The sequence below is a fragment of the Hemiscyllium ocellatum genome, chromosome 39 (genome assembly GCF_020745735.1).
Source record: "Hemiscyllium ocellatum isolate sHemOce1 chromosome 39, sHemOce1.pat.X.cur, whole genome shotgun sequence".
NCBI lineage: Eukaryota > Metazoa > Chordata > Chondrichthyes > Orectolobiformes > Hemiscylliidae > Hemiscyllium > Hemiscyllium ocellatum.
Window position 1 is genome coordinate 29,136,078 of NC_083439.1, and position 22,936 is coordinate 29,159,013.

A 22,936-nucleotide genomic window follows, 5' to 3' on the forward strand; every position below is an offset into this window, starting at 1 on the left:
AGGTTCCATTCCAGAAGGATGAGAATCATCCATTTCTGATTTACATGAAAAGTTGGTTTGTAACCATTAGGTTCATTCATTCAGCCCACTGACACAAGGTTCATATAACTGAGTGGCACACTGCCAGTAATTCCTCACCATATTAGTCCCTGTGCTTAGTGTGGCTATTGGCAGGAATTGGGTATCAAAGACCATAAGGGATAGAAACATTAGAAGACAAGGCAACCCAAACCAACCTTCAGATGCCACTTTTGCAACTGGGTCGATAGAAATGTTAGTGACCACAGAAGGGCATATCCTTAACGTTGGAGCTAGAATACCGAAGAACAATAACAGGGAGCACTTCCTCACACAAAGGGTAGTGAAATTCTTTGCTCCAGAACGCCATTGAAGCTGCACCAACTGGAATTTTCTTTTAAAAATGAGACTGAATGAGGCGTCAGTGAGTTTTGTACTGTCAAAAAGAAGAAATCACATTCCGAAAGGGATAGCAGCACAAATGAGTATACACTTTGGAAAATTCAGTGGCAACACAGGAATGAGGTGCAGGGAGCAGAGGTGCTTGTTTCCAAGCCTCCTAACTTGGAAAGATTTTTTATAAACAGAATAAATTGAAGCTCTGGATCAGGGGCCCGACACAGAAGAGTGATATCACAGGTAAACTGTAAATTCATTGGTTGATGATAGCTACTAATTTGACAAGTTTCAGATTGAAGACAAATAGGGGAAATACTTACACGGTACACACTAAAAAAAACAGTGCAATTTAAAAAAAAACTAAATAATTAAAATGGAGGTACCAGGCCAGGTGATATTTTTGATGTGAGAGCTGGTGGACCCCATTGTGGCTCATTGTGACCATATCTATAGCCAGTGGTGGTTGCCTGATGAACTCCGGCCTAGAGTTGATGAGCTGGAGTCTGAGCTTCCAACACAGCGACACATTAGGCAGAGGGAGGGTGACCTGGGCACTGTGTTTCAGGAGGCAGTCACACACTGCAGATTAACTGATTCACTAATATTGTGGGCATTGGTCAGAGACCAGGAGGTGGTGCTGAAGGAGCCTCAGCCCTTGAGCTTGTCTATGAGGTTCGAGATTCTAGCTCTCTGTGCAGATGGGAGCAAGGGCTGTAGGGAGGATGGGCAAACTGGCCATAGCAATGTGGTACAGGGAGCCATTCAATAGAGGGGTTGGAAAGAGAAATGGAGTTGTAATCTGGATAGTATAGTCAGGGGAATAGACACTGTCCTGTGTCCAGGATTGCGAGTCCCAAAGTCTGCATTGCCTGTTTGGTGGCAGGGTTCAGGATATCTCATCTGAGCTGCAAAGAAATTTGGAATGGGAGGGGAAAGATCCAGTTGTCGTGGCCCATGTAGGTACCAATAATATGTAGAAACAGGAAAGAAGCTCTGCCAAGGGAATATGAGCAGCTAGGAGCTAAATTAAAAAGCAAAATCATAAAGGTAATAATCTCTGGATTACTATCTGCATCATGAGCAAACTGGCATGAGATCAACAAGATTAGAGAGGCAAATGCATGGCTCAAAGATTAGTGTGGGAGAAAAGGGTTTGAATTCGTGGGATACTGGTACCAGTACTGGGGAAGGACGGAACTGTTCCGATGGTATGGGCTCCACCTGAATCATACTGGGACCAGAGTCCCAGTGAATCGCATGTTCAGAGATCAAGAGGATGGAGCTTTAAACTAAATTGTGGGGGGGGGCGTCAGATGCATGGAAAATATTATGAAAAAGGGAGAGGGCTCAACAGAGGTCATTAAAATTTCCAGAACAAGTAACAGTGCAGATAGTATGGAAACGCTCAGGAGCCTAACTTCAGGCTCAGCAAGTAAGGGAGCAACTATGAGACAGGGGCATTCAACGCAGGACTGAAGGTGTTTTTTTTAAAGATTAGATTCCCTACAGTTCCCTTTCGGCCCAACCAGTCCACACCAAACCTCCAAAGAGTAACCCACCCAGACCCATTTCCCTCTGACGAATGCAGCTAACACTATGGGAAATTTAGCATAGACAATTCACCTGACCTGCACATCTTTGGACTGTGGGAGGAAACTGGAGTACCCACAGGAAACCCACGCAGACATGGGAGAATGTGCAAACTCCACACAGTCACCCAAGGTTGGAATCGAACCTGGAACCCTGGTGCTGAGAGGTAGCAGTGCTAACCACTGAGCCACCGTGCAATGCACACAGCTTACTAGACAAGGTGAATGGGCTTGTAGCACAGATTGAAATTGGCAGGTATGTTGTTTTGGGTGTCACAGTTATGTAGCTGGAAGGGGATCAAGGCTCGTAACTAAATATCCAAGGAAACGTGTCCTATCAAAAGGACATGCAGATGGGCAGAGGGGGAAAGATTGCATTGTATGTAAGAAATGAAATTAAATCAAAAGCAAGAAGTAATATTGAGTCAGAAGACATAGAATCTGTGTGGCTAGAGTTGAGGAACCGCAAAAGAATAAAGACTCAGATGGGAATTGTGAACAGGCTTCCTAGCAGTAGTCAGGATGTGGGGGCAGTAAATAAATTAAGGTGTGTAAGAAAGGCACTATTACAAAGAATCATGGGGGACTTCAATATGCAGATGGACTGGGAAAATCAGGTTGGTGGGCAGATCACAAAAAAAGGAATTTGTACAAAGTCTACGAGATGGTTTTTTTGGAGAAGCTTGTGGTGGAGTCCACTTGGGAGCAGACATTTCCAGATGAGCTGATCAATGCAGACTTGATCAGACACCTTACAATGAAGGAGCCACTGGGGGCAGTGACCACGTATGATACAATTCACCCTGCAGTTTGAGAAGGAAAAGCTGGAATCAGATGTAATGGCATTACAATTGACTAAAAACATATGAGGGAGGAGCTAGCCAGAATATATTGGAAGGGGAGCCTAGCAGGGAAGACTGCAGCAACAATGACAGGACTTCATGGAGTAATTCAGGAGGCACAGGAGAAATTCATCCCAAGGAAGAAAAAACGTACTAAGGGGAGGATGAGGTAACCATGGCTGACAAGGGAAGTCAGTGATAGTATAAAAGCAAAAGCAAACATGTGTAGAAGATCAGTGGGAAGCCAGAGGATTGGGAAACCCTTAAAAATATGTAGAGAATAACTAAAAATGCAATGGGGGGAGAAGATAAAATATGACAGCAAGGTAGCTAGTAATATAAAAGATTGCAAGAGATGTTTCAGGTATCTGAAAGGTAAGAGAGAGGCAAGAATGGATGAAAGATCGCTAGAAAATGAGGCTGGAGAAATCATCATAGGGAACAAAGAGATGCCAGAGGAACGTGGTAGGTACTTTGCATTACTCTTCACAGGGGAAGACACCAGCAGCATACCAGAACTTCAAGAGAATCAGGGCAAAGTTGAGCGTAGTGGCCATCACTAAAGGTAAGGTGTTGGGGAAGCTGAAAGGTCTGAAGGTGGATAAACCAGACAGGCCAATTGGACTGTATCCCAGTGTTCTGAAGGAGATCGCTGAGGAGATTATACAGGCATTGTACAGGATTGTACAGGCATTTTAGCAATCACTGGATCGGCGCGGACTGGAAAATGGCTAACGTAACACCTTTGCTTGAGAAAGGAGAGAGGCAGAAGACAGGAAACGATAGACAGGTTAGCCTGGCCTTGATTTTTGGTAAGATTCCAAGAGTCCATTGTTAGGGATAAGATTGTAGAATTTTGGAATTGCACAGTCCAACAGGGCTGAGTCAGCACAACTTCATCAAGGGGAGGTCAATCTGACAAATTTATTAGACTTCTTGAGGAGATAACAAGCAAGTTAAGGAAAGGAGAGCCAGTGAATGTAATCTATTTGGATTTATGACAATCATCGCCATTTTTGCTATATCAATTCCAGATGTCTATTGGAGTTCGCAGGGGTCCATGTTGGGACCAGAACTATTCATATTATACATTAATGAACTGAATGAAGGAACAGAGAGCACTATTGCTAAGTTTGCAGATAACACAAAGATATGTGGAGGGATAGATAGTGTTGAGGAAGCAGGGAGGCTGCAGAAGGACTTGGACATGCCGGGTGAATGGGCAAAGAAGAGGCAGATGGAATACAATGTGGCAAAGTGTGAGATAATACATTTTGTTAGGAAGAATAGATGCATAGACTATTTTCTAAGTGGGGAGAGGCTTCAGAAACCTGAAGCACAAAGGGCCTAGGTTCAATTGGCAGTTAGGAAGGCAAATGCAATCTTTTCATCATTTCAAGAAGGCTAGAGTACATGAGGAGAGATATGTTATTGATGCTATATAAGATTTTATTAGGAATATTATGAGCAGTTTTGGGCCCAATATCTAATGAAGGATGTGCTGGTTTTGGAGCAGTTCCAGAGGAGGTTTACGAGAATGATCCCATGGATGGCGTGCTTATCATAAGACGAATAGTTGAGGACTCTGGGTTTATACTTGATGGAGTTTAGAAGGATGAGAGGGGACTAGACTGAAACTTACAGAATACTGAGAGACTTAGATAGAGTGGACGTGGAGAAGATGGTTCCAAGATTTGGAAAGACGAGGATCCAAAGGCACAGCCTCAGAGAGAAGGAACAACCCCTTAGAACTGAGTTCAGGAGTAATTTCTTCTTTCTAGTGAATCCGTGGAATTCATTGCCAAAGAAGGTTGTAGAAGATAAGTTGTTGAATGTATTTAAGAAAGTGATGATAGGTTCTTCATTAATAAGGAAATGACGTGTTACAAGGAAAAGGCAGGAGAATAAGGTGAGAAACATTTCAGCCATGATCGAATGTTGAAGCAGACTGGTTGGGCTGAATGGCCTAATTCTGCTCCGATATCTTACGGTTGTATACTGACCAGGAGTATTGTGGGCTACATAATTAAGCAGCTTAAGACAGAGATTAGCCATGGCATCTAAACCCACACCCCAGTCCTGAAGAAAGGTTACACCTGAACCGTCAACTTCTCCACCTCCTGATGCTGCCTGGGTTGCTGTGTTCGTCCAGCTTCCTGCCTGTCTACTCAGCAAAATTGAAGGCAATGGGAAGTGGGGCGGATTCACTCAGCATAAAAGGAAGATACTTGTGTTGGTGGAGGCAATCATCTCTGTCCCCTTAGACCAACCATTAATGAACTGCCCTCCTTCGTAACGTCAGAAGTGAGGATATTCATTGATCTTTGTATAGCATTCAAGTCCATGCACAACTGCTCAGATAATCAAGAAGTCTATGTCCACACACAGCAAGACGAAAGTTAATAAGCAACAAATATTGGCCCAGTCAGTGATAGCCATACCCTAACAGAACAAAGGAACATAGAAACAGCAGTAGGCCATTCAGCCCCTTAGGCCTGTTCTTCCATTCAATGAGATTGTGAATGATCTGTAGCCTAACTCCAGATACATGCCTTTGGCCTGTATCCCTTGATACTTTTGTTTAACATAAAATTATTGACCTCAAATTTAAATTAACAGTCGCTGTTTATTGTACAGAGCTCCAAATTTCATGTGTAGGGATGATTCCTAATATTCTCTCCTGAACAGTCTAGTGCATTAAAAAAAACTACAAGGACGACATTCAGACTTGAGTCTAAAGGGTAAGTAACATTCATGCCACATTTATGCCAGACAATTACCAGCTCAAAAAAGAAGTCTAACTATCTCATCTTGACAGTCAATGGTGTTATGATCACTAAATTCTCCACGAACAATATCTTGCAGGTAGCGTAGGGGGATGGTGAGAAAAAGCTGACGTGGATCTGTGATATAAATACTGTGACTACAAAAGACCCAAAGCTCCACAAAGAATACCTTACCTCAAGACTCCCCGAAACATGCTCATCATCTACAAGGCACAACTGGTGGGTAGGCAGTGAAGTAGTGGTAATGTCACTAGACTAGCAATTCGGAAACTCAGATTAATGTTCTGGGGTCATGGGTTCAAATCCCACAATAGCAGATGGTGAAATATGAATTTAAAAAATAAATAATTGATATAGTTAAAATTGTGCATTCTGTCTTAAAAACTCATCTAATTTACTAATGCACTTTTGGGAAAGAAACATGGCCTACATATGACACCAAATGTGGCTGACTCTTAAGTGCCCTCAAAAATGACCAAGGGCCAATTAGGGTTGAGCAACAAAGGCCGGCTCAGCCAATGGGTCCACATCCTGTGAACAAATGAAAGAAGGTCTGGAATGTGATGGAATCCTCTGCATTTGGCTGGATCAGTGGAACTCCCACCGACTCTTAAGAAGCTCAATAGTATCAAGCTTGATGAATCACTGGTACAGAGTGGGTGATGAAGTTGTTATTGGGCCATCACGGTGACTCAGTGGTTAGCACTGCTGCCTTACAGCACCAGGGACCTGGGTTCAATTCCTCAGGCATGAGGAATGTGTGGAGTTTGCACATTCTCCCCCTGTTTGCATGGGTTTCCTCTGGGTGTTCCAGTTTCCTCCCACAGTCCAAAGGTGTGCAAGCTAAGTGACTTGGCACATGAGAAGTGCAGGGTACAGGGATAGGTTGGGGGTTGGGTCTGGGTGAGATGATCTTAGGGTGCTTGGTGTAGATTCAAGGGGCCCAATAGCTTGCTTCCACACTGTAGGGATTCTATGATTATTCCCCACAGCAATTCATCAAGCAGTCTTAGATTCCAAACCTGCAACTGCTGGTCACTTGATAAAGACACCACCACCACCAAGTTTCTCTCCACATCATACAAGATGAAGATGTGGAGCTATATCACCATTCCTTAACATCATTGGGTAGGATGCTTGAAACTCTACCTCAAACAGTACTGTGGGACACATGGACGACAACCTTCCAAGAAGGTGACTTATCAGCAACACCCACACCGGCTGAAGATGAAGAAATGGTCATTTTCCACTATTCTGAATCTCACAAGGAGGTGAACTGAGTCAACCTGAGTACAGTCATATCACTAGCTGCAAAGTAAATTTATAACCAGACCTTAACAATCCAACAAATGTCATGTGAATCAGACTGTGGTTTCAGCATTTAACATGCTCGCAAAACATTTCTTACTCTGACCATGGATCCCTTGCTGTTTGCAGTATACATTCATGATTGAGGTATAAATGTGGGAGGTTTCATCAGCATGTTCACAGATGACATGAAAACTGTTGGTGTTAGTAGTGAGGATGAAAGCTTTAGACTACAGAATGATTCAGAAGGGCTGAACAGTGGCAAGTGGAATTTAATCCTGCAAAGTGTGAGGAATGCATTTTGGGATGGTAACAAGGCAAAGGAAATCACGATACAGGGAAGGATCTTGGGAAGTCCAGAGGATCCTTGGTGTGCATTGCCAAAGATCCTTCAAGTGGACAAGGTGGTTTAGGAAGTACATGGGACTCTTGCCTTTATTAATTGGGACATTGAATACAAGTGCAGAGGGATTATGATGGAGCTGTAAAAAATATTAGTTTGGGCGGGTTGAAGGACTCTATGCAGTTCTGGTCACTATACAATAGGAAGGATGTGATTGCATTAGAGATGTTGCCTGGGCTGCAGCGATTCATTTGTGAAGAGAGATGACACAGGCCGAGGCTGCTTACCTTAGAGCACAGAAGGCTGAGGGATGACCTGCACAAAATTATGAGAGGTGTAAATAGGATCAATAGGAAGAAACTTCTTCCCACAGCAGAAGGGCCAATACCCCAGAGGAGGCAAGGATTTAAGGTAAGGGGAAGGAGGCTGAGATGGGATTAAAGGAAAGTTCTGTCCACACAGAGGGTGGTGGGTATCTGGAACACACTGCCCGAAAAGGAGGTAGGGGTGGGAGCCCTCACAGAAACACTTCCATGAACGCTTGAAGCAAATACTATGGGACAAATGCTGGAAATTGGGTTAAGAATGAATAGTTGGCTGATGACTGGTGTGGCGATGATGTGCAGAAGGACCTGCTGTTATGCTGTAGAATGTTATGATTCACCGTTGCATTATTATAAACAATAAGAGAAAAATATCTTACCCCAGATCAGCAGGATATACCTCAGTGGGACAAAGTATAACATGAGCGTGCAGACGGCAAGCACAGTACAGGCAAGTCTGGAAAGGAACGGGACTGACCAGTTGAAAGTGCTGTAAGGTTCAGAAAACAAAATGAAAAAGGCACATTAAAGTTAAAAATGTAATTCACAGTGATACAATCTCTGCATAGTGCTTTGAAGTCAAAAACATTTGCTTTCTGAAGTTACTTTTTCTTTTAACTCCAACAACTCCGTAACAGAATGTGCTGCTTTTAAAAACGTTCAATGCATTTAAGGGAAGGATCAAAATAGTGCAGGAAATAATAAAACCAATTGTCTAAGGGCATTTCATAAACCCCACCAACACTGCACCTGTTCTATAAATATAAATACGTAGTAGGTCTGGCAGCGTCTGTGCAGAGAGAAACAGAGTTAATGTTTGGAGTCAATGACTCTTTGAAGCATAGTTTTGTTCAGCTTAATTGGCTCTCTCTCTCTCTTTCTCTCTGCACGATGCTGCCAGACCTGCTGGGTATTTCCTGGACTTTGTACTGATTTCAAAAAAGTGCAACAATGTCTACTTCCTCAGGAGGCTAAGAAAATTCCGCAAGTCTACAAAAACTCTGACCAATTATTAAGGATGCTCCATAGGAAGCATCCTATCTGGATGGATCACAGTGTGGTACGGCAACTGCTTATCCAAGATTGCAAGAAACTACAGGGAGTTGAGAACACAGTTCGGTTCAACACGCAAACCAACCTTTCATCCATTGAGTCCATCTATACTTCCAGCTGTCTCAGGAAAGCAACCAACACAACCAAAGACCCCTCCCATCCTGGTTATACTCTCTTCCTTCCCCTTCTAATGGACAAAAGATATAAAAGTTTGAATACACGTGAACAAATTTGAGAACAGCTTCTTCCCCGCTGGTTATCAGACTTTTGAATGGTGCCCTCAAACGTTAATTCTGATCTCTCTCTCTGCACCTTCTCTGTGGCTGTAACACTGCGTCCTGCACTCTGTTTCACTACCCTGACACACTCTATATAGTAGAACCTGCCTGTATAGCAGCAAAAACAAAACTTTGCACTGTATCTCAGTACATGACAACAATAAATCAATCGGCATTTCCAGTATCCGCAATGTTTTGCTTTTATTTTACTGCCTCCACTCTGCTCTTTTCCCAGATGAACTCACTTCACTTTACATAATTATTGATTTGTAAGTATTATTATGACAAGGATTGAGTATATTTCCATTAAAGGAACACTCTAAGGAGCAGCCTATAAAGATGTAATTCAGACCCTAACTATCAGCATTATAGGGTTTCATACTAAAATTACAATGTTTTCACTTGCTGCTGTTGCTAATTAGTGCTATAACTATTGATACCGTTGGCCTCCATTTCCCACTGCGTGCTTATTTATTCTGACACAGGGACCATAAAATGATAAATACAATTTTGCTTTACCAAGCTTTTCCTTCCATTATACTTACAGGAAATTCTAGGTTATAGCACAGGAATGCATCCTACACCTCAGAGTCACAGTCATACAGCACGGAAACAGACACTTCGGTCCTGCCAGTCCATGCCCACCTTGTCCCCAAAAGAACTTGTCCCACTTACCTGAGGTTGTCCCATATCCGTCCAAATATTTTCTTTCACGTACTTATCCCAATGACTTTTAAACGTTGTACCTGTATGTGCATCCACCACTTCCTCTGGCAGTTCATTTCACACATGAACCGCTCTATGTGTAAACAAAAATCATCTTTTGTGTCCTTTTCAAAACTTTCTCCTCTCACCTTAAAAGTATGCACTCTAGTTTTGAATTCACCCACCCGAGGAAAAAGACCTTATTTACGCCCTCGTGATTTTATAAATCGCTATAGGTTCACCTCCACCCCCAACCTCCAGTGAAAAAGATCCCAGTCTACATCCTCGAGTTTTAGAACTCAAATCCTCCATTTCTGGTAACATCCTGGTAAGTCTTTTCTGAACCCTCTCCAGCGTAATAATTTCCTTCCTAAAGCACAGCAACCAGAATTGGACACAACACTCCAACATCATGAACAATCTCAACATGACGTCCTAACTCCTATGCTCAAAAGTCTGAGCAATGAAGACAAGCGTGTTAGGTGTCTTCTTAACTGCCCTGTTTCAGTGTGATACAAATTTCAAAGAATTATGTACCTGAATCCCAAGGTCTCTCTGATCGACAACACTACCTAGGGCCCAACCATTATCTGTATAAATCCTGCCTGCGTTTGTTTTACCAAAATGCAATCGCTCAAAATTATCCAAAAAAAACCTCCATCTGTCACTCCTCAGCCCATTGATCGATTTGATTAAGATCTTTTTGTAATCTAGATAATCTTCACTGTCCACTATACCACTAGGGGCGGCATGGTGGCACACTGGCTAGCACTGCTGCCTCACAGCACCAGAGACCCGGATTCAATTCCCGCCTCGAGCAACTGTCTGTGTGGAGTTTCTGCCCCAGTGTGTGTTTCCTCCAGGTGCTCCCGTTTCCTCCCACATTCCAAGGATGTGCAGGTTATGTGAACTGGCCATGCTAAAATGCCCATAGTGTTAGGTGCAGGGGAATGGGTCTGGGTGGATTGCTCTTCAGAGGGTCGGTGTGGGCCGAAGGGCCTGCTTCCACACTGTAAGTAATCTAATCTAATGTTAGTGTCATCTGTAAACTTACTAACCATGTCTCCTATATTTAATTATGTAATTTGTTGCTAAGGAACCAGCTCTGAATTAAATGGAACAGACCACATCAATAACCTGGGTCTATGTCATGCCAAAAATACTGAAACATTGGGACAGTGCTTGGCGGAGATCCCTGGGGTTCACCACTTTCCCTCCAGATTAGGGTCAAGAATGTCACGTTGTAGATTTACCTTACTATAGCTAAATGAAGTAATAGTGCCTATGCTCCGTTTTCAGCTTTGACAGTCAATCTAACTGGGAATTCTAGAGGTAGCATTAATCCCAAATAAATAGGAGGGTTTGGACTGAATGGGAGGCGAATCATTCAGAGGTCTCAATCTGACACCACCCATCTTACAAATTGCCTATTGATCCAATGAAATCCCTCTGCCCAGGAGCGGGTGTAAAATGGCCAACTTGTCTGTGTCTCAATCACCTCAGGGTTGACGTCCATTGTAGAGCAAGGGACACAGTCAAACAAATCCTGTTGACTGTAGCTGTGAAGAGGCCTCCCAGGCAATAAAAAATAGCCATCTAATACCAAGGTCAGCAGCCCAGAGGATTTGAAGGGTCAACTCTCAAGATAGAAACTGAATACAATACTGGCAGGAAGCAGTGGAGGAGCAGATGATACTTTGGAGAGGGGTGTTATGGGAGGATGGCAGTGATCAGCCTCCGTCCAGGAGTCAAGCGGTTTAATTAAATATCACAATAATTCAATGTTGCCATGGGAATGTTTTTACGCCCCTTGGAAGTGTGGATGAGGCTTTTGTTCACCGAGTGTCACTCCAACAGTACAGCACTCCATCAGTACTGAGTGGGAGTGCAGTTCAAGAGCAACATTCATCCTCTGCATGGATCTCCAAGTTAAACGCTCTTTGCTGTCTACTAACAAAGCCTTCAGTGGCTGTAATATTGGAGAATGAATATAAGTACGGCAAAAGGAATACAAGCTGCTCCATTGACAGGGTAAATTACTGAAAGATCTTTCTCCCCCAGAGTATCAGAACCAGCCATCCAACTCACATCTTCTGAACAGTGAACGATCCTTTTCCGTTCAATCTTTCATGTTTCAACAGCTGCTTGAAAACAAACACTTTTCAGCCAAGCTGATTTTTATCAAAGTGTAACTGGAACCACAACCCTGGATGTGGCTTGCGTGTAGAATTAATCCTCTCTTGTATAATGACTGGAATGAGAATGGCTTTAAAAAACCCACCTACTTCACATAAAACTGGAATTTTATTAATTAAAAACCCAGAGTGACATGGTGTAATCAAACTTTAATCACTTCACATTAATATATGCATTTTCCAATGAAAGAATCATAATACTAATTTCTTGTGTTTGAAATCCCAGCAACCCCAGGGAAATACATCCGATAACATGCTCACAGCCTCATTATCACCCTTGTGAGGTACATGACAATGCAGCTGGGACAGGGCTAAGGAGAATGTCCTAAATACATTATGATTATGAGAATGCAGCCTCCTTCCTATTTGTCAATAAAGTAAGCAATAATTAATTACTGCTCAATAATGTATTCCAGGATTAATATAGGCACAACGTAAAACACAATAATGATGTGCAAACTCAAGATTGTTGTCAGATCAGATTAAATTCTTGTGACAATATACCACTCTATCATTTTCTGATGAGTTTTGATGTGTGCATAAGCCTATTAGTAGATAGTTTATTGAAATAATATGATCTGATTGGGCTGTTCAACAAGTCAGCTGTATTTCTCTGTAACAGTGTAGAAGTTAAGGGATTAGTCTCCATTTCAGAATCATGTTCTTAAAGGACCCGAGCACCAAATATATATTTTAATGATTGCAATATGAAACATACAGGTTCAGGGGTTTACTGATGGAATTCTGCTTTGTTCAGTCATTTGGTCTCAACTTCAGGTCGTGATGAACTTTTGGGTCTATTTATAGTTTCAGGATTGAAAGGTGTAAATCCAGCTGAAATGTCAAAATAAAAATAATTTGCATTTAGATGATGCCTTTCATGACCTCAGGACACCCCAAAGCTCTTGTAAGCCGATGAAGTAACTCTGACACGGAACACCGTTGCAGCGAGAAACACATCAGCAAAAGTGCACAGCAATCTCCCACAGTTAGCAATGTGAGAAAGACCAGATTTTCTGCTTTAGGAGTTGTTTGAGGGATTAATATCGAGCAGAATACCATGTCAACCTCTCACAGTTTTCTTGGAAACAGTGTCATGGGACCTTTTACATCCACTTAGATTTCAAGACTAGGATGCAATATTTTCAAAGTGAGAGGACAAAGGTTTAAAAAAGACATGAGGAGCAATCTTTTTTTGCACAGAGGATGGTTCGTGGGCAGAGTGAACTTCCAGAGGAAGCAGTCAATGTGGTTAGTTACAACATTTGGACAAATATATGAATAGGAAATGTTTGGAGGGACATGGGCCAAGTGCAGGCAGGTGGGACTAGTTTAGTTTGGGTTATGGTCAGCGTGAACTGGTGGGACCGGATTTTCCCAGCTGTAAGACTCTATGCCATGTTTGTCCAAATAGTAAGGGTATCTTTTTGTTTTGCAGCATTAATGTACTCACTCTGACTTAAAGGGTCATAGATTCTATGGGTCGGTTAGCTCAGTTGGCTGGATGCCGGGTTTGCAATTTCGACCAACACCAACCATGTGGGTTCAATTTGTGCATTAGTTGAGGTTACCATGAAGGATTCTTCTGCTCAATTCCTCCCCTCACCTGAACATAGTGACCCTCGGGTTAAACCCCCACAGTTACCTCTCTTTAGTAAGAGGGAACCCCTCTGGTCCGGTTGGACTAAGTGACTTTATTCAAAAACAGCCTTTCACAAATTGTTTGATTAATAAGGATATTACGAAGAAAAAGACCTGCATTAATGTAGTGCTCTTGTGAATGCCAAATGTCTCAAAACTTTTGACAGCTCAGCTTTGAGGAGTCTGTAATGTAAGAAACGAAGCAGCCAATCAGCATCACAAGAAGCAATGTTATAATGAGCAGATAATCTGTTCTTCGTGTCAAGTAGATTGAGAGGTAGCTATTGACCAGGGAATGGGGGATAATTTGCCTTCTCCTTGTCAATATAGTGCCACTGGATCATTTGCATCCACCTGGACAGGAAGATGGGAGCCTGTCTTTAATATCTCATCCAGTAGACTGCACATTTCTGCATTCCCTCAGGACAGGAAGATTCAAAATCTGGACTGAGTTACCTGAGCTCACCCAAGACAGCAGTGACGGCTTACAACTGTAGTGGACCCCAGTTTTCTGGAGTCTTTATTGTGAGCTCATAATCCCAGTTTCAGAAGCATGTCTTTGAGTTTCTGGTCAAAACAAAATCAGGCCTTGTTACGATGTTCTCCATGTGCACACGGTGTGGTGTCACTCTTAGTTCCCAGAGACCTAGCTGTTTGAACAAGGTGGCAGGCTGACTGAGAACAGGCAAGAGGTCACACAGCAGCAAGGACTGAACCACATTTTGTTTTGCAGCATTAATGTACTCACTCAGAGGGAAAACACAACAGGAAAGGTTGGAGAGAGGAAATGGAGAACCAGTGCTGTGTGTTTTGAGGATGAGATGGACTGCTCATGAGTGCAATCAAATTAGTACCTCTCACATTTTTAATCAAGCTATTCAGATTTGTTCATAGAATCCTTACAAGGTGAAAGCAGGCCATTCAACCTATCACGTCCACAACGACCCTCTGAACAGCAGCCCCACCAGACCCACCCTGCTCTCTTATAACTGTATTTCCCATGGCTAATCCACCCAGTCTGCAAATCCCTGGACACTACAGTGCAATTCAGCCTGGCCAATCCACCTAGCCTGCACGTCATTGGACTGTAGGAGGAAACCAAAACAGACACAGAGAGAATGTGCAAACTCCACACAGACAATCACCCAAATCTGGAATTGAAAGCAAGTCCTTGGTGCTGTGAGGCAGCAGCACTAACCACTGAGCCACTGTGCTGCCCCACATTATAGCACATCTCTGAAACACACAGGACTGGAATTTAGACCTGCTCACTCAGAGACAGGGACATTACCACTGTGCCACAGGAGTTCTCAACAGGTAGATTAAATATACTATTCCCATCAGATCAATAATGATAGAAGAGGGACATTATCCCAGACCTCTCAGTCTAGCGCTTTCAGATCTATGGTTGACTGCTCTCGTTCTCACATGATCACTATCCACACAGATACAATAAAATAGCCTGGTTTGAGCCATCATTCCAGTTTAATTTATATACTCAGCTGCATCAGACTCTGAAGACAGAGATCATCTCACGATGCATGGTTGATTGAGGGAATGCATTTCTTAGTCACACCCGTTGACTTCTATTCAAGGCAAAAGCTTTCAAAGTTTTTTTAAAGATGCACAAAAATAATTCCTACTTTCTCAATACTTTGAGGGAATTGTCACCTCGGTGACAGAAGGGAAGCCTCTGTGAATGTCACTGCCAGTCCATTATCTAACTCTTTATCTCTGTTTTCAGGATATTGACAATTCTGGCACAACAGTAAATACTGCCCAATCCTAACTGCCTGAGAAAGTCAACATGTGGGATGAGACTAGTTTGAGGGCTGCCACTTAAAAAAAAACACTGAACACTTACAGGAGGAGAAAGTGCAATTATACTAGCATTTATCATACCACATGGAGACAGAAGTCAGTCAGCTCATTGGGTGGACAACTGGTTTATGATGCAGAGTGATACCAACAGCATGGGTTCAATTCCCACACTGGCTGAGGTTACCACGAAGGACTCTCCTTCTCAATCTCTCCCACTGCCTGACATGTGATGATCCTCAGGTTAAAAAACACCAGTTGTCTCTCTCCAATGACAGAGCAGCCCTGTGATTTGGGGGACTATGGCAACTTTATCAGACCATGATACCACATGAGTTTACAGAAGCTCACCCTCACTGGGGTCATCCTTAACTGTTTTGACCGTCTGATTAATTGTCAATTCCTGAAAGTCGACTGGAGTTGCATCAGAAGCTTCACATTCCAAGGACCTTGTTAATGTGATGGCTGACATTCCAATAGTGGCATTCTCATCCTTTGAACAGGATTTAGCTTTGCAGATATTACAATTTTCAAGCCTAATGTGAGTCACAGCCCTGCATCAAATTCCTGATCCTAACTTGACATTCCCTCTATACATTGTCACACCGCTGCATGCTACATTACTGGCCTCTCTTGCATGAGCACGGTTTAATGGCACTGGCGATTGGTGTCCCTGTTAGATTTTGCTTTCTACCTTGTCTGTGACACTTGGTTCTAAATCTTGCTATTACACAATTTGCACTAGCTGTTAATGTTAATTAACTTACAGGAGCCTCACATAAAACTGCACACTGTGTAGAAAACAGAGATATAGCTCCTTTAGGAAACAGCCCAAGAGTTATTCACAGTTACCCACCACAGCTCTAAAGATCTGACGAGGACTGGGAAGATTGTGGTTTCATACACAAGCCCTCTTGTGTGATCAGAATGTTTTACATTGACCTGATCTGTGGTTCAACATGAAGTGAGCTAATCTGCTTAGAGGGAATTCAAATCCATCTTCTTAATCCATCTTTGTAAATGACAGATTATAAATTGTCAAGATGTTCGACAAGGTTGATTGACCACCTAATGAATGTTGAAACAAATGATTGAGGTTACATCAATTGAATATTCACATATTGTTGTCTGGTATAATATTTGTATTTTGTGAATGCAGAAAAAAAAATTGCTAATTGATATATGCTTCCAATCTGGGTTGTGGGTTTTCACACTGTCGATACATTCCTAATGCTATTGCAAAATACAAAGACTAATAGATGTGATTATGTGCAAAAATCAATGACTACAATCTACTAGTAGCTGATTAATTCACAGCAATATATGATCACTGGATGATGAATTGTGTTTGTGTGTACTTACCAGCTACAATTAATAGCTAAATGCAAGAAAGATTATATGAAAGTACAGGAAGAATATTTTATTAATTCGGGTACCCTCTTTTAATAAGGTGATTTAATATACTGTAAATATATTAAAAACCAATGCTTCAAAACGTACTGACAAACAATATACAAAGTCAACAAAAGAGTTATTCCACTTAACAATATGTCCTGGAAGAGTTGTTACATTCCTGTCCCAATTTCCTGATGTTCATCCACTTCAGTGCACTCAATTTCCAAAGAAAGCCAGATAATTCTCCGTTTTAATTGCGCTATGAGTGAAATTTTGTTACAACTTTTAGGAAGTTCATTTCTAGGCTAAATTAAGATTTTGCACTCAAAGCCGTGAATGTAAGTTATCGCCATGCATTAGTTCTGAAAAGAAAACTGTAACGCTCGGAAAAGGAATTCTAATGCAGAAATATTGTTCAGAAAAGTAAACTTGATTTTAATGGAAGTTGGCTGTGTATTTTTAAGAAGTTATTCAATCTGCTTTATGGTACTATTCATCCAGCTTAAGGCTTTCTTTTTTGATATCCACTATTATATGTCTTGTCTGGAGTGGACACATCCAAATTACAACTTTTAATGTCTGCAATAATGACTCCTATTCAAAACTTGGATACCTATTCTCGTTACTGGTTCAGGGTCATTGGGTAAGGAGAAGCTCCAGTCCAAGATTTCGATTTCTAAATATTTTCAGAACATCCAAGAACAGCGGTCTCAAACCTTTTACATACAAGAACACCTTTTGGATTTAAGTGCAAATCAGAATCTACCCCAGGGAAAATTTCAAATGAAGACTTTATTTTTAGTGATCTAAAATAATTTATTCTGCCTTCTACTTACCAACAACTCAATGTGGCACCTGTGACTGCACATTATCTGCCAGTACGTTGAAGTCTGCGTCATCATTTAAGTTGCTGGTCATATACTCTCCAACGAATGGGTATCTGAGACCAGTGTGAACATGAATAGTTGACGGTCTTCATTTGGGAGACGATTGTCTCACAGAGGTGTGTGGAACCAAATGAAGCTTTCATTTTCAAAACACAGGTGATAGGAGTGGATATCTTTCAGTTTCCGAGTTCCCAAAAGTCTGAAGTTGGTCTGACTTTCAGCTGAACACAGGTAGCCCCTGCTATACGAAAGTAGAGCGTTCTCAGGAAACCTTTTGTAAGCCGAAAATTGCGTAAAGCGAAGGTGCATGACTCATGTGGGAAAAAGTATCGCCGTTTGTTGTAAAAGCGAAATTCCACTTCGGATTTGCGACAACAAGTACTAATGTAGCTCTTTCGTAAAAGAGAAATTGCGTAAAGCGATCATTCGAAAAGTGGGGGATACCTGTATCATTTTGCATTGCTATTACCTCTGCATCAATTCCACTGATCCATAACACAACACCTGTTTGGAATTTGATAGCCAACCCACCAAACAGCAACTTGAATGAATGGATTTGAGACAAACGTGACACATTGTTTCATCACATCGAATTCAAGAAATGTCTTGTTGCTAATTTCCTTAGGTGGGCACAGATGCTTTTGCTTCAAGCCATTTTCTTTCCTTTGATTTTTTTTCCCTAGTTTTTTTAAAACATTAGTGGGAAGCCAGAGGATTGGGAAGCCTTTAAAAACCAGCAGAGGATAATGAAAGAAGCAGGTTGCAGCATTTTCTTTAAATTGGGAGAACCATAGACCCAGTTTCAATTCTAATACCTTCATCACATTGATCTATGTGCTAAGTCTCTGTCCTTTCCCTGCAGCTCACAGTTCAGTTCTGACATTGGGTCTATGAGAAACACAAAGCGGAGTAACCACACATTGTCTGGCAGCTCATGGCACACTTCATTCCTTGATTGAAGGAAAGTGATGATTTCAGGCATTAGACCTATAATTCTTTACAGAACATGTCTCTCACCTTAACACCTCACATCAGCATGAAGGGTTAGTTCACTGTCGACAGCTTTAAGCTTTTTTTTATTCATTTCTGGGATTTGGATATCACTGGCTGGCTAGCATTAATAGCCCAATCCTGTTTGCCCTTGAGCTGCCTTCTTGAATCACTGCTGTCAACTTGCTGTGGGTTGATCCACAATGCCGGTAGGGAAGCAATTCCAGGATTTTGACCCAACTGTGAAGCAACGGTGGTATATTTCCAAGTCAGGGTAGTGAGTGGCTTAGAGGGTAACTTGCAGGTGGTGGTGTTCCCAAGTACCTGCTGCCCTTGTCATTCTAGATGGAAGCGGTCGTGCATTTGGAAGGTGCTGTCTAAGGATCTTTGGTAAATTTCTGCTGTGCATCGTGTCGATAGCACACACTGCTGCTACTGAGCGCTGGTGGTGGAGGGATTGAATGTTTGTAAATGTGGTGCCAGTCAAGCGGATTGTTTTGTCCTGGATGGTGTCAAGCTTCTTGAGTGCTGTTGGAGCTGCACTCATCCAGGCAAGTTGAGAGCATCCCATCACACTCCTGACTTGTGCCTTGTAGGTGGTGGACAGACTTTGAGGTGTCATGAGGTGAGTTACTTGTCGCAGTATCCCTAGTCTCTGACCTCTCTTGAAGTCACTGAGTTTATGTGGTGAGTTCAGTTGAGTTTCTGGTCAATGGCAACCCCAAGGATGTTGACAGTGGAGGATTCAGTAATGGTAATACCGTCGAATGTCAAGAGACGGTGGTTAGGGTGTCTCTTATTGGTGATGGTCATTGTGGAGGAAGGATTTAAACAAGCAGTGCTGAAGGGTTCTTGCTTGAATCAAGCTTACAATCTTAACAACTGTCATTACATTAAAAAATTCCAGAGCCTTATGCATCAATGCTTGCTGTTGGATAATACAGTGGCAATCGACAAAAGATAGAAATCAGGATAATTTCTGGAAAATGCCACAAAGCCTACACTGCGCACCATTATGGGAATCAGCTTCTTCATTAGAATGTTTTTCTCAAACACATATCTTTCGAATTTGTTTTTGATATCTTCAATTTTGTTCTCCCTTGAAAGGGTGAGAAGATCTACTTCAGTTGTTAATTCCTTAAAAACCATGCGCCCCAAAACAAGCAACTGGACTGTGTTGGCATATCAATCAATTCATTAAAGTGCAGAGAGAAACATTCAGAGTCATTCAGGTCCTGCTGTAGTTGCTAAAAGGTGCCTTTGGACAAAGATTCTAATTGTTGTGTTACCGTGGGAGTTCCAAGACATGTGTTCTGTGTTTATTTCTTGTTCGTTCTGAAAATCCTTGATCAACAGCCACAGGCACTGTTTCCTCTGAGTACTTTGTCATCTCTGAATATTTATTGTCTTTTGGCAGGTGGCAAATGCAAACTGATGTTTCAGTACAGGCCTTACCTTCAATGCAGAGGGAGCTCGCCAGGTTTGACAGGAAGGGGAGCCTAGCATTGAAGACAGTGAAGCAATGGCAGGAGTTTCTGGGTGGGTGGGGGGGAAGTAATTCAGGATGCACAGCAGAAACTCATCTCTGAACAGCATTAGTGGGAAGCTAGAGGTTTGGGAAGCCTTTAAAAAGCAGCAGAGGATAATGAAAGAAGCATTAAGTAGGGAGAAGCTGGAATAATAGAGTAAGCTAACTAGTAATATAAAAGAAGATTGCAAGAGTTTTTTTTTCCGAAGTCTAAATGGTAAAAGAGAGGCAAGAGTGGACATTAGACTACTGGCAAATGAGGCTGGAGAAATCGTCATGGGGTTCAAAAAATTGGCAAAGGAACTGAATAGGTCCTTTGCAAAAGTATTCATAGTGGAAGACACCAACAGCTTACCAGAACTTCAAGAGAGTCAGGGCACAGAGGGGAGTGTAGTGGCCATCGCCAAGGAGAAGGTGCTGGGGAAGCTGAAAGCTCTGAAGGTGGATAAATCACCTAAAGAGAATGGACTACACACCAGAATTCAGAAAGAGATTGCTAAAGAGATTATAGAAACATTGGTGGTGGTCTTTCAGGAATCGCTAGAGTCAGGGAGAGTCCCGGAGGATTGGAAAGTGACTAATGTAACACCACTGTTGAAGAAGGGAGAGAGACCGAAGACAGGTAACTATAGGCCAGTCAGCCTAAACTCAGCCAATGGTAAGATTCCATTTTGAAGGATGAGATTGCAGAGTACTTGGGAAACACATAGTAAAATAGGGCTGAGTCAGCACAGTTTCCTCAAGGGGACAAGTCTGTTAGAATTCTTTGAGAAGGTAAAAAGCAAGTCAAGCAAAGGAAAGTGAGTGGACATGATCCATTTGGATTTCCAGAAGGGTTTTGACAAGGTGCTGCACACAAGGCTACGAAGTAAGATAAGAGCTCATGGCTTTAGTGGCAAGGTACTGACATGGATAGAGGATTGGCTGACTGGCAGAAAATAGAGAGCGGGAATAAAGGGGTTTTTTTCAGGATAGCAACTGGTGACTAGTGGTGTTCTTCAAGGGTCAATGTTGGGGCCACAGCTATTCATGTTATATATTAATGATCTAAATGAAGGAAACTGAGGGCACTGTTGCTAAGTTCACAAATTACACAAAGAGAAATGGAGGGACAGATAGCGTTGAGAAAATGGAGAGGCTGTAGATGGACCTGGACAGGCTCGGAGGGTGGACATAGAAATAGCAGATCGAATGCAATGTAGGAAAGTGTGAGGTTACACAATTTGATTGGAAGAATAGAGGCGTAGACTATTTCCTAAACAGGGACAGGCTTCGGAAATCTGAAGCACATAGATAATTGGGAGCCCTAGTTCAGGATTCTCTTAAGGTTAACATGCAGGTTCAGTTGTCAGTTAGGAAGGCAATTGCAGTTGGGTCCTGTCCCCGTCCATGCAAGTAGAGAGTATTCTATCTCACTTTTTTCTTCCGTCTCAGAGATGGCATTCTGGTTTTACAGAGTCACAAGGTCAATTGTGTTCCACATTCTTCCCAGTCCCTGACCTGTTCTTATATCCACAATATTTATAGCACATCCATTTTATTTTCTGGTCAATGGTAGTCGTTACAAATTGAAATGGCAAACACAGGAGGTCAGGGTCATCTCTATGAACAAAGCAGAGGTGCTCCACAAAGCAGACGCCAAGTCTGCATTTGTTCTCGCCAATGTAAAGGAGCCACATGGTGAGCAGCAAACACAGTAAAGCAGATTGAAAGAAGTAAAATTCAGCTTCATCAAGAAAGTGTGCTTGGGATCTTGGACAGTGAGGAGGGAGGAGGTGAATGGGCAAGTGTTACACCTTCCATAAACTACTTGTGGTCTCATGGTAACATTTCTCTGCTGGGCTTGCTGCAATGTTCCAATGAAGCACAATGCAAGCTCAAGGAACAACACCTTATATTCCACTTCAGAATTTTACAGCCTTGAAGTCTCAATGCTTCCATAATTTGTGGCTCGCTGGTTAGCACTGCTGCCTCACAGCGCCAGGGACCCAGATTTGATTCCTGCCTCGGGTGATTGTCTGTGTGGAGTGTGCAAATCCTCCCTGTGTCTTGTGGGTTTCCTCCCACAGTCCAAAGATGTGCAGATTAGGGTGGATTGGCCATGCTAAATTGTGCAAAGTATCCACGAATTTACAGGGTTAGGGTGGTACTGGATGAGATGCTCCTCAGAGAGTTGGACTTGTTCCCACAAACAGGGAATCTATGATAACTTCAGGAAACTGACTATTATTTCTGTCCCACATTTTTCATAGGTTCTTCCCCCTGCTGCCCACACAATTCCTTCTTGATTTCCCTCTTAGGAGAGAGCATCCCGCTTTCAGACACACTTCACATTTCTTTCTCCTTCACCCCCATTGACAACCGTTTTATCTTCTGTTCTGAAACTCTGTAAAAATGGATTATCCCCATCGTGGACCAACAGTCAAGTTTTCACCCATCTATATCCAGTGAATGGCCATGATAGAAGCTGTGGCTTGGGGCTAAAGAAACAAAAGGGGAACAACATGGAGTAGCATCCAGAAACATTTTGCATTAATTCACAGGATGAGAGTGTTCATAGCGGGGCAGCTTTTATTGCCCATCCTTTGCTGCCCTTGCGAAGGCAGTGGTGAGCTGACTTTTTGAACGACCGCAATTCATATGCAATATGCAGATCCATGAAGTCATTAGGGAGGGCGTTCCACTATTTTGACCCAATGACAATGAAGGGGTGTCAATCAAGCAAGACTGGCAGAGAAAAGCAGGAAAGACGAGTTTCTGGTCAGTCTTCGTTCTTTGATCAGAGGGTAGATTGATTGATTGGGGCATTGCCAATTGGCACCCTATCCATAAAACTTT

The 22,936-nt window shown here is 42.4% G+C and overlaps 1 protein-coding gene across 3 annotated transcripts in view; it reads right to left on the reverse strand.

The window, feature by feature from the left end:
• The window catches only part of LOC132834373 (multiple C2 and transmembrane domain-containing protein 2-like), a 521,106-nt gene that overhangs the window by 22,777 nt on the left and 475,393 nt on the right, over positions 1–22,936 (reverse strand). For all 3 annotated transcript variants that reach the window (XM_060853214.1, XM_060853212.1, XM_060853211.1), the window contains exon 21: positions 7,989–8,098. In XM_060853214.1, the coding sequence (XP_060709197.1) occupies positions 7,989–8,098 (110 nt within the window). The remainder of the gene's footprint in view (positions 1–7,988; positions 8,099–22,936) is intronic.